General features: G+C 31.0%; 2 protein-coding genes across 2 annotated transcripts; both read right to left on the bottom strand.

The window, feature by feature from the left end:
• Positions 1 to 166: 166 nt before the first annotated feature.
• Positions 167 to 3,097, bottom strand: LOC133678364 (short-chain dehydrogenase TIC 32, chloroplastic-like). Its single transcript, XM_062100653.1, has 3 exons — positions 3,028 to 3,097; positions 2,182 to 2,423; positions 167 to 325 (listed from the first exon to the last, which is right to left on the bottom strand). The coding sequence occupies exons 1-3, from the start codon at positions 3,095 to 3,097 to the stop codon at positions 167 to 169; spliced, it is 471 nt and encodes a 156-aa protein (XP_061956637.1).
• A 760-nt stretch (positions 3,098 to 3,857) lies between these two features.
• Positions 3,858 to 6,737, bottom strand: LOC133678269 (short-chain dehydrogenase TIC 32, chloroplastic-like). Its single transcript, XM_062100541.1, has 8 exons — positions 6,514 to 6,737; positions 6,102 to 6,333; positions 5,852 to 5,931; positions 5,602 to 5,755; positions 4,808 to 4,886; positions 4,453 to 4,555; positions 4,298 to 4,344; positions 3,858 to 4,175 (listed from the first exon to the last, which is right to left on the bottom strand). The coding sequence occupies exons 1-8, from the start codon at positions 6,635 to 6,637 to the stop codon at positions 4,017 to 4,019; spliced, it is 978 nt and encodes a 325-aa protein (XP_061956525.1). The 5' UTR covers positions 6,638 to 6,737; the 3' UTR covers positions 3,858 to 4,016.
• Between the last annotated feature and the right edge of the window lie 3,866 nt (positions 6,738 to 10,603).

The raw sequence follows: 10,603 nt of genomic DNA, 5'->3' as shown, positions 1-10,603 counted from the left end.
TTTCTGAAATGCAATCATACGAACGACAATAAAGTGTTACAGCATTGATACCAAAGACAATATGGCAAATAGAATACACCATCATCTTTTATAAAGAACCAAGAATCCCTCTGAAATATATTACATTATCTTGGAAATATAGAAACTTAATTGTAGGCATCAATATTTATTGAACCAAATCCATACTGAAATCCCAGAGTTTCTTTGCTAACTCGGCATCTCTACTCTCTGAGCATGCAGCAGCCAGATTACAACCCGAAAAATACTCACCGCTTACACCCTTTACTTGTGGATTTAATGCCACATAGCACGTTGTTGAAGCACCCTGCAATCAAATCAAGAAATATGAAGATGGAAACGAAGATCACTAGGCTTTTGTGCAATGAAGGTGTTTCAGTTTAGGGAAACTAGAAAAACAAGGTGTATTTTGGAAGACAGGCAGCTCACCTGCTGGACATTTTTTAGCACAAGCCCGGCGAGGGACTTGAGAAAGACTGCGTTAAATCAAAAGAACTGAAGTTAAGAAGCTATTTTTCACTTGAATTTGGGACCGAGTCCATTGAAGTAAGAGTAAGACCAAAAAGATTAGAGGAGTTAAAATGGCAGACTTCTTATGGGATTGTCGTTGGCAAGGCTCGCTCTTATAGACATATGCTGCATGTAACAATTTGTCTTCCGAATCACATCAATAGACACAAACAACCGCCTAAAAAGTTCAGACATATGATAAGCTCTTTACTGAGAAAGTATTCACGTTTACCAAGAAAATTCCAATCACAGATCATGGGAATCTGACAGGCATTCGGCTAAAATCATATGAAGCATGCACAATAGTTTAAAACTTGAAAACAGGTCCAAGTATCAGATGCGAATTATTCTACGCGTGTAGCGAGCGAGAATTATCTTTACTTCACTTTAAGTTATAAGATTTAGCATCTTAGATATAGCTAAAATAAAACACGTGGGACAAGGAATATAGCTTTTCTTATATGTTAGTGTGGATTCTTCTGGTAGTTTCTTTTTATTATCATTATTTTTTTTTAATTATCTTTCTTGATTTTATTATTTTAATATTAAGTTGGTTAATAATTTAATTTTATAATTTTTTATATAACTGTAAATTGCTACAGTGTTTCTCCACATAGTTTTTTTTGTTATGATTTATTTTAAAATTATTTGTTAATTTTATTTTTTTAATATTGAGTTGGTTGAGAATTACGATAGTAGTTTTTCTTACAAAATATTGTGGATTGCTATAGTATATATTTTCCCGTATTTTTTTATGATGTTTTTCAAAATTGTATTTGGTAATTCTATTTTTTTAATATTGAGTTGATTGAGAATTTAGCTTTGTAATTTTTTTCTTTAAAAAATTATGGATTGCTACAATGTTTCCCCACATTATTTTTTTTGTTCTTGTTTTTTTATAATTTTTTTTCAAAATTATCTTTATCGATTTTATTTTTTAATATTGAGCTGATTGAGAATTACAATTACAATATATGGGGAAAGCACTGTAACTTTCCTCACAAATTACTGTGAATTGCTACAGTGTTTTCCCCACATGTTTTTTTTTGTTTTTTTTTCTAAAATAGTCTTTGTAGATTTTATTTTTTAAATATTAAGTTGATTGAGAATTATAATTATAAGTAATACAAGTAATGTTAAATCATGTGGGGGAAACCACTATAGTTCCACACAAAACATTGTAAATTGCTACAGTATTTTCCCCACATTGTTTTTTTTTTCCCGTTTTTTTTGTGTTTTCTTTTTTGTTATGATTTTTTCTAAAATTATTTTTGTCGATTTTATTTTTTTAATATTGAGTTGGTTAGAATTTAACTTGTTAATTTTTTCTTTAAAACATTGTGGATTACTATAGTGTCTTTCCACATGATTTTTTTTTCTTGTGATTTTTTAAAAATTATCTTTGTCAATTTTATTTTTTTAATATTTTTGCTATAATATTTCCAACATAATTTTGTTTTTTTATTTTTTATGTTTTTTTTTTATGATTTTTTTTAAAAAAAATTAGTAAACTGAGCAGGCCCAGGAGACACCAAGAAAGCTATATGCATGGATGAACAGAAACCAAAATGTTAAATCATGAAACCAGTACGCGAGTAGGATGAGACAGAGGCGGAATATTATCTACCAATAAGGTTCTTTATTTTTCCTTACATTAAGAGGTTCAAGGGACGGCCCGAGGAACTGAAATATATCCGATGCAAATTTCCTCACAGATGCCAGTGAACTGAGGTCCAATTCCATGGGATCAACTATGGCAGTGGATATTTCCTTAACTGCATGTTGCGTCTTTGACATCTCTTCCAGCAGCCATATTCCTGACCCCATAATAACATGGACACCACGCACCGCAAGAACTCGCGTAGTCTCAGTGCCAATAATACCACTAGATGCTCCTAAAACCAATAGGAAATAAAAATGCTTGTCAAGTCATAGTGGCAATACGAATTATTGAATGTCTTGAAACACAAAACCTGCGCAATGCTTGCACAGTCCACAATAAGGATTTATAGGATCTACCCATTAATCATAAAGCATGCAGATAGATTTCCATTCTCCACAATAAACAGTTTTGCAATCTTTCCAAAAGCATGCAAGTGTGTTTATTCCATAGAGTTTTGAAGAACTCGATCCTAATACCCCCTGTTATGTGTATCGATCCTTCATATGCAGCTGGCTATCTAGTTCTAGCAGCATATACACCTTATTAATCACTTTGTGCGTAGCAAATCAAATGAACTTAAAAACATGTTTTGGATATTGTCTCACCATACAAACGATCTCTGATTTCTGCAAGATAAAGTCATGATTCTTGCAAACCCTTACAGCAATTTCATCCTAATAAATCTACTTGAAATTTTCGTAAACAAGCCCATATTTGCGCCAGGTGCTCCATGAAATAACATCATAAATCACATGATGAGATGATCTTATATAAACCGAGTCTAGTGGTAATTAAGAGCATGCAATGACAGGATAGCAGCAGCAGCAGCCAGCAACCTTTCTTGACTAGTGCTGCAGTGCAGCAAAGAAAGTCCATGGCCATGCTGCCGCCAAGCCATCCTGACATCCTTGATTTGGCACCACACAAACTGTCAACGTCCCATATAGGCTGTCGTTTCTACATGATTTTGGCAGGTCAATACATTATTATTGCACCGTTTTTAGCTGGGAACTGGTCACTTAGCCGCGCATAAAAAAACAGTACCCTTTAACATAAAAAAGTAAGGTTTTTATTTATTAATAAAATAGATCAAGAATTTAAAATATTAGTAAATATTAAAAAGAAACTTAAAATATTTTATCTTAAGCCACGGAGAGCTCTTTAGTTTTTTTTATTATTTAATTTTATGAAAATTATTATTTTTAATGTAAGAAATATAACAGTTAAAATTCCATTGAAACAGAATGATTTGTTAGTTTAATTTCTCATTTCTTTATTTTTTTTTATCTCGTCAACATGCTCCATTTTTTACTTTTGACTTTTTTTTATCTGAATATAAATTATAATAATTAATTTGACGTTGATGTATCAAAAAAATATAAGAACATGCGTTGCCATCGATAACATTTTAGCAGTACCGGTACCCTTTTTCAAATGCGATCACTTATATTTTTCTTTCCTTTTCTTTTTTCTGCAACCTATTTATATTTATTTTTGTATTTCAAAAATATTTTAAAAAAAATTTAAAATTTAAAATTTTTTATTTACTTTAAATTAATATTTTTTTAATGTTTTTAGATTATTTTAATACGATGATTTTAAAAATGATTTTAAAAAAATTAAAAAAATATTATTTTAATATATTTCTAAATAAAAAACACAAAAATAACCGCAACCATTTTACACTGTTAATTCATTTTCACAATAAAGTAGTACAACACTGATACCAAATTAAGACCATATGGCAAATGGAATGACACGATATCCCTCTTAAATATATTACATTATCTTGGAAATATAGAAACTTAATTGTAGGCATCAATATTTATTGAACCAAATCCATACTGAAATCCCAGAGTTTCTTTGCTAACTCGGCATCTCTACTCTCTGAGCATGCAGCGGCCAGATTACAACCCGAAAAATACTCACCGCTTACACCCTTTACTTGTGGATTTAATGCCACATAGCACGTTGTTGAAGCACCCTGCAATCAAATCAAGAAATATGAAGATGGAAACGAAGATCACTAGGCTTTTGTGCAATGAAGGTGTTTCAGTTTAGGGAAACTAGAAAAACAAGGTGTATTTTGGAAGACAGGCAGCTCACCTGCTGGACATTTTTTAGCACAAGCCCGGCGAGGGACTTGAGAAAGACTGCGTTAAATCAAAAGAACTGAAGTTAAGAAGCTATTTTTCACTTGAATTTGGGACCGAGTCCATTGAAGTAAGACCAGAAAGATTAGAGGAGTTAAAATGTGAAACCTCTTATGGGATTGTCGTTGGCAAGGCTCATATTATGACGGAAAAGATTGGTGGCGATTATTCCAGGATGCAATGAATTTGCAGTTATGTTTACTCCATCTTCCTGGTTATCAAAACAATCAAGAACATGTTGCACTTAGCATCATATCTATCCATGTTCAGATATATATAGTGTAGTGTTGTACTTGAATCCTAGATCCTTGAATGCTATATACCATCTCTAATTAAGCTGTTTGAGGGGTATTTTTGTTATAAGGGATTGGTTTGATCCTTATTCGTAAAAGATGCTATCGACATTCTCTTTTTATCAAGCACTTTATGAGACTACTTTTTTATAAAAAAGAAGACCAGATACCTTGAATCGTCTAGTGAGCTCATTAGCATGCAGCACATTTGCAAGTTTCGATTGGCCATATGCCAGGAACCTTTTATACCTTTACAAGAGCAAGCATAGACACAATCAAATTTCTCCATTCAAGATCAATATTGCATAGCATGATTATATCAGACAACAAATTAAACATACTGAATAGCTAGCATGCATCAAGTCCAATGCATGTAGAGGATACAGAAAGAGCTTCATGGTTTAAAAAATATAATCAAGACGCTGGAAGAAGCAAGATGTGTTACGGAGGTTATTCCAACAACAAAAGTATATACTACATTTAGCAATTTTCTCTTCTGAATCATATCAGCAGACACAAACAACGGCCTAAGAAGTTATGACATGTGATAAGATCTCTACCATGAAAGTATTCGTGTTTGCCAAGAAAATTTCAATCACATGTACATCATGGGAATTTGACAGGCATTCAGCTAAAATCAGACGAAGCATGCAGTACAATAGTTCAGAACTTAAAGACAGGTCGAAGACTCGAAGTATCACAAGCAAATATTCATCATGTGTAGCAAACGAGAATTATCTTTTACTTCATTAACTTAATTTGTTCTTGAAGGTTCAGACTTCACTTTAAGACATGAGATTATTAATGTCATCATTTAAACAGCATATAAGAGTATATATGTTGATCTTCAGAAAATTGAAAGACGTAACAGGGACATATGAAATTAGGGACACTGGTTCTGCTTGGTGACTAGCATGCTTTCAAAATTAGAAATGGATGCAACTCTGAATGATTACAGTGTTACCCTGACTGATCATTGATATTATCAAAACGAATTCCCTCAGGATATGGATAGCGGTGAAACTCCGAGGAAACATTTACAATTCTTCCTTCTATGTCACTTTCACGTGCCGTTTTCTTCATAGTATCCAACAAAAGATTTGTCAAAAGAAAATGACCTGTAGAAAGCATTTAAAGGAATTAACTTAGTCTACTCGTTTGTTTGGACATGAAATCATTGAATTGTTTATTATTTCCTGAAACAAAATGAGTACCCAGGTGATTTGTTGCAAACTGTAGCTCTATGTTGTCTTTGGAGAGCATGAATGGTGTCGCCATAATTCCTGCGTTGTTACTTACAATAGAGAAGATAAAATCATTTCTATAATTTAGTAAACTGGTGAGCAGGCCCAGGAGACACCAAGAAAGCTATGCATGAATGAATAGAAACCAAAATGTCCAGAAGAGGATGAGACAAATGCGAAATATATATTGTCTACCATCAAGGTTCTTAATTTTCCTTACATTAAGAGGTTCAAGGGGCGGCCTGAGGAATTGAAATCAGATGCGAATTTCCTCACAGATGCCAGCGAGCTGAGGTCCAATTCCATGACATCAACTTTGGCAGTGGGTATTTCCTTAATCATTGCATCTTTGACATCTCTTCCAGAAGCCATGTTCCTGACCCCCATAATAACATGGACACCACGCAACGCAAGAACTCGCGCAGTCTCAGTGCCAATACCACTGGATGCTCCTAAAACCCACATGAAACAAAAAAGATACAATCATAAAGTGGTAATACGAATTGCTAAATGTCTTTTGTAGGATCAAGTTTGTATGTTGTGCATATCTTCATTTCTTGATGTAGCTATGCAATGACGTTATCTTACAGAAATCATAATTCAAATAGAAAAGACATATGTGCATGTATGACCTGTGACAATGGCAGTGAGGCCAGAGGCATCAACCCCACGAGTGACTTCCTCTGCTGTTGAAGATGAAGAGAACCCAGATGATCCATTCCTGTTAAAAAACCACATGATGAGCGCGCAGAGCATGCAATGACAGGACAGCAGCAGCAGCAGCAGCCAGTAACCTTTCTTGAATAGTACGTACTATAGTGGAGCAAAGAAAGGCAATGGCCATGCTGCAGGCAAGCATCGTGACATCCTTTATTTGGCACCGCGGGACGTGTCAACGTCCCTTGAGCTGTCGTTTCTACTTAATTGTGGCAGTTCGATACATTTGTCAAGCTAATTAAGAATTCATTACACCGTTTTTTTGGGTTGGAAGTCGTAAAGTTATAACTGTCTGTCTGTCTGTCTCTGTCGATCGATAATTTCTCTTTCAATTCATTTTTTTAATTTTTTGCACTTTCATTCATGTTAATTCTCTGTCTTTTGTCTGCATGTTGGCTAAATAAGATTAACTCATCCATCTGATTAATTATTTTTCTTTGCTTTAGGATAATTGATGTCAAGGAATTTTCAAAAGGTGACCTCTTTTGGTGCAACCATTTCAAGTAGTTATTTCCACACAAAGGTGTGTTGCTCTCAATAGATCCCCTGTACATGCTAGATACCGCGGGCCGAGTTGTTTTTTCTTGCGTAAAAAAAAAAAACATAAAGATATCAAGTGAGTTCAAAAAAAATAAAAATCAATGATTTAGATCATAAATTCAATCAACCTAGTCGAGTAAATTGGGGTTTTATTTTAATTAAATGATAAAAAAATTATATATACAAAATGTACTAAATAAAAAAAATAATTAAAATAACTTGAAAAAAAACTATTTTGTAAAAAAAAAAACAATGTAGCTAAAATTTCAGCCAACTTAACATGAAAAGACAAAATTAAATAAATAAAAAATAAAAACAAATCAACCCGGGTTAGCATGATAAATTCTTAACTCAGGTAATAAAGGTGGGATAACCCAATAGAATGCATATGGGAGAAAAAAATTCACAAATTATAATTTTCAACAAACCACGATGAAATTGAAAAAAAAAATCAATATATAAAAGAATCCAAAAAATAGTAATTGAAAAATAAGGATCAAAATTGAGATAAAAAAAATAAATTAGAGGACAACTAGTAATTTTTTATTGAGCAGCGAAATTAAAAAAAATCAATTTAACAAAATGATAGAAAAATAATTAAAAAAATAAAAATTAAATTAGAAAAAACTACATATTAAAATTTTGGATTTAAAGATGAAAGTATAAACAAACCAAAATTTTATAAAAGAGCCAATATCAAAACTTAAAAGTCAAAAGAATAAGAATCAAAGTAGACATTTAAACATTTTTAAAAGTTTGAATGTTTAATATAAACTTTAAAAGTTTGAATTTCTAATATGAACTTTAAAGAGGAGAGAAGAGAAAAGAATAAGAGAAAAAAATCACCCTACCACCATGCACCCCCCTAGCCAAAGAATTAGATATCGCAAAGATTCCAACAACACTGTGAAAGGAACTTTTTAGTCGTCGTGTCGTATGATGCCTTGCAAGCCATTCAAATATAGCAAGAGCAGCCAACACACTGACATACAAGTTGCACGCGCCGACCTGTTTATCTCGCCCCCATATTTGTTTTTATTTTTAAATTTGGTCAATCAAAACTTAATTATTTTAAATTAATTCGCAAAACTCAGCGTCAATTTCCCTACATATTGCAAGATGTCTTAAGACAATTTAAATAGATAAAAATGAAGGGATAAAAAGGGGGGTTGAACCCTCCCGGCCCTGTCTGGGCATTTCAAATCAATCCAGTCCTGTCTGATTTTTTCTTTCTTATTTTCTCTTTAATTTCCATGTAAAAAAGGGCTAAAAACCATCGATTTACAAAACAATTATCCACAGAGAAGTGCTGGATGAAAAGAAATTGAACGGTTGGAACAGGAATTAAGGAATTATTGCACCATTTTTTGGTTGAGAGTTGTAAATTTTAATAATCAATGTTATTTGCTTGTGAGAGGTTACCCATCTAATCAATTATTTTCTCTGTTTACATCCTCATCTCTCTTTCATTGTTGTCCGCTCATCCATTTGCAATATATATAATCTCCGTAAATTAATTAATACTCTGCGACTTTTATTCAATTATATTTTTGACCGGTCCAACTTGTAACCAACATGTTAAATTAATTATTCATTAAATTTACAAGATAATGTATATCTTGGAAAGATCAACTTGCTTTATTTTATTATTTATCACTTTACACTTGACTTATTTATTATTTTTTCTATTTTTCTTATCTTTGGTTTTTTGTAATTTTTATTTTTCTTTAATTTTTTTAGAAAAAAACTATTATTATTTTTTCGGAATCTTTTTTGTTATAGTTATTGTTTTTTTTCTTTACACTTGGCATATTTACCACAATTGTTTTTATTCTTATCTTTATTCTTTTGTAATTTTTTATTTTTTTCTTCAAACCTTTTTTAGGAAATTATTATTTTTTATTCTTCGTATTTTGAATATTTATCACTCTATACTTCACGCTCACGTGCGTCAACTCTTATTTTTTTTTCTTTGTTAATGGGGTGGACGACAATCTATAGTTATAGGCCCTCGCGCGTGAGCCCTTATTATTATTATTTTTTGCTTTGTTGATGGGGTGGACAACATGTTGTCGTTTCCTTTTCAAAATAGACATCCCAACCGTGCTTGAACTTTTTTTTGTTTTAATTTTGTTTTTTAATTAATACCCTTTTTAATATGTATTTTTGAAAATAATTTATAATTTTTATTTAAATTATTATCCATTCTCTCTAATCCTAGATTGTTTATTTGGCGTTTTTAAATAGCAGTTTCTTTTATATGTATATTTAATGTTTTGTATAAGTTATCTTGTGTGAATTAGATTATTCTAATTCATTTATAATCTTTTTTATGTTTTATAATAAACTTTATTCTTAAAAATAAAAATTATTTGTTCTTTACAAGGAACAATGGCCTTTAATTTAAGATATATAAAAAAAAAGATGTATCGAAGGGAAAAGTTGAGTTTAAATATCATATATATTTATCTTTTACTTTTATAAGAATGACTATCTTTTATTTTAGAATTCCATTGCCATTAACGGCTCTTTCCTTGTTTATTATTTCATACATTTTAGAATTTATTTTGTTTTGTGTAAATAATATTTTTACATTTCTCGATCAAAAGAATCATGACATAGTAAAATGCACTCGCAACATTATTTTATTTTTCTATTACATTAAAAATTAACTTGAGATTCTATACTTTTTTTAATTAATGCATATAATCATCACTTTATTACTTTTCAATTTACAATTATATTTTTTACTTGATGTCAAAAAACACGTTAACAACACTTACACATTCATTTTTTTGTGTTAGAAAAAAGATTATTTGACCCGCAACGAGGCGAGTCGAATAGATGCATTTAACACTTTTTTTTATTTATTAGCATAAATAGTTCTCAATTTATTTAATTAAATACATGCATAAACCTTTTGATTTATGATTATGATTTTTTTTTGTAAAAAGACATGTTGAAAAAGACTTGTATATTCTTTTTTTAACTAAATTTTTTTTTTTACTTGTGGTGAAGCACATGTCATATAGTTAGTATTCATATAATCATGATACACAATACTTGTATCAAGTACAATGTTTTAAGAAAAAAACAAAGAATACCTTTATAACTTACTTTTTTATTAATTAATGTATACATATATAAATTTTTATGGTCCCAAAAGTATTGATTTATAGAGATTTAACTATACATTGAGAAACATTTTTTAAATATGTATTGGCATATTACGATTCATGTACCAAACTTATTATAAAAGGTCCGGATCAAAACCTAGTCCATGGATTGAACTAGTTGACTCTGGGCAAATGTTTTTTTAAAAAATATTAAAATAACATCATTTTAAAGATTGTTTATTTTGAAAATAAAATGGGTTTTGATTGGTCAACTGAGTCACAAGTTGACCCATTATGTCGACCAGATCAAATCGGGTCAATTCCGAGTTGATTTGTTTTGAAACTCGAC

This window comes from Populus nigra, chromosome 18 (assembly GCF_951802175.1).
Source record: "Populus nigra chromosome 18, ddPopNigr1.1, whole genome shotgun sequence".
Lineage (NCBI taxonomy): Eukaryota > Viridiplantae > Streptophyta > Magnoliopsida > Malpighiales > Salicaceae > Populus > Populus nigra.
Note: the sequence above shows the minus strand (reverse complement) of the source record. Positions and strands in the feature narration are given on the sequence as shown.

What these genes read in the sequence shown, in the direction of transcription:
- LOC133678364 (XM_062100653.1), bottom strand. Translation starts at nt 3,097, where the DNA reads ATGTCAGGATGGCTTGGCGGCAGCATGGCCATGGACTTTCTTTGCTGC. An exon ending in TGCAGCACTAGTCAAGAAAG is followed by an intron (nt 2,424 to 3,027) that starts GTTGCTGGCTGC and finishes TATTGGTTTTAG; the next exon opens with GAGCATCTAGTGGTATTATT. An exon ending in CGTCCCTTGAACCTCTTAAT is followed by an intron (nt 326 to 2,181) that starts GTAAGGAAAAAT and finishes ATTTGATTGCAG; the next exon opens with GGTGCTTCAACAACGTGCTA.
- LOC133678269 (XM_062100541.1), bottom strand. Translation starts at nt 6,637, where the DNA reads ATGCTCTGCGCGCTCATCATGTGGTTTTTTAACAGGAATGGATCATCT. An exon ending in CCTCACTGCCATTGTCACAG is followed by an intron (nt 6,334 to 6,513) that starts GTCATACATGCA and finishes TGTGGGTTTTAG; the next exon opens with GAGCATCCAGTGGTATTGGC. An exon ending in GTTTGCAACAAATCACCTGG is followed by an intron (nt 5,756 to 5,851) that starts GTACTCATTTTG and finishes TGCTTTCTACAG; the next exon opens with GTCATTTTCTTTTGACAAAT.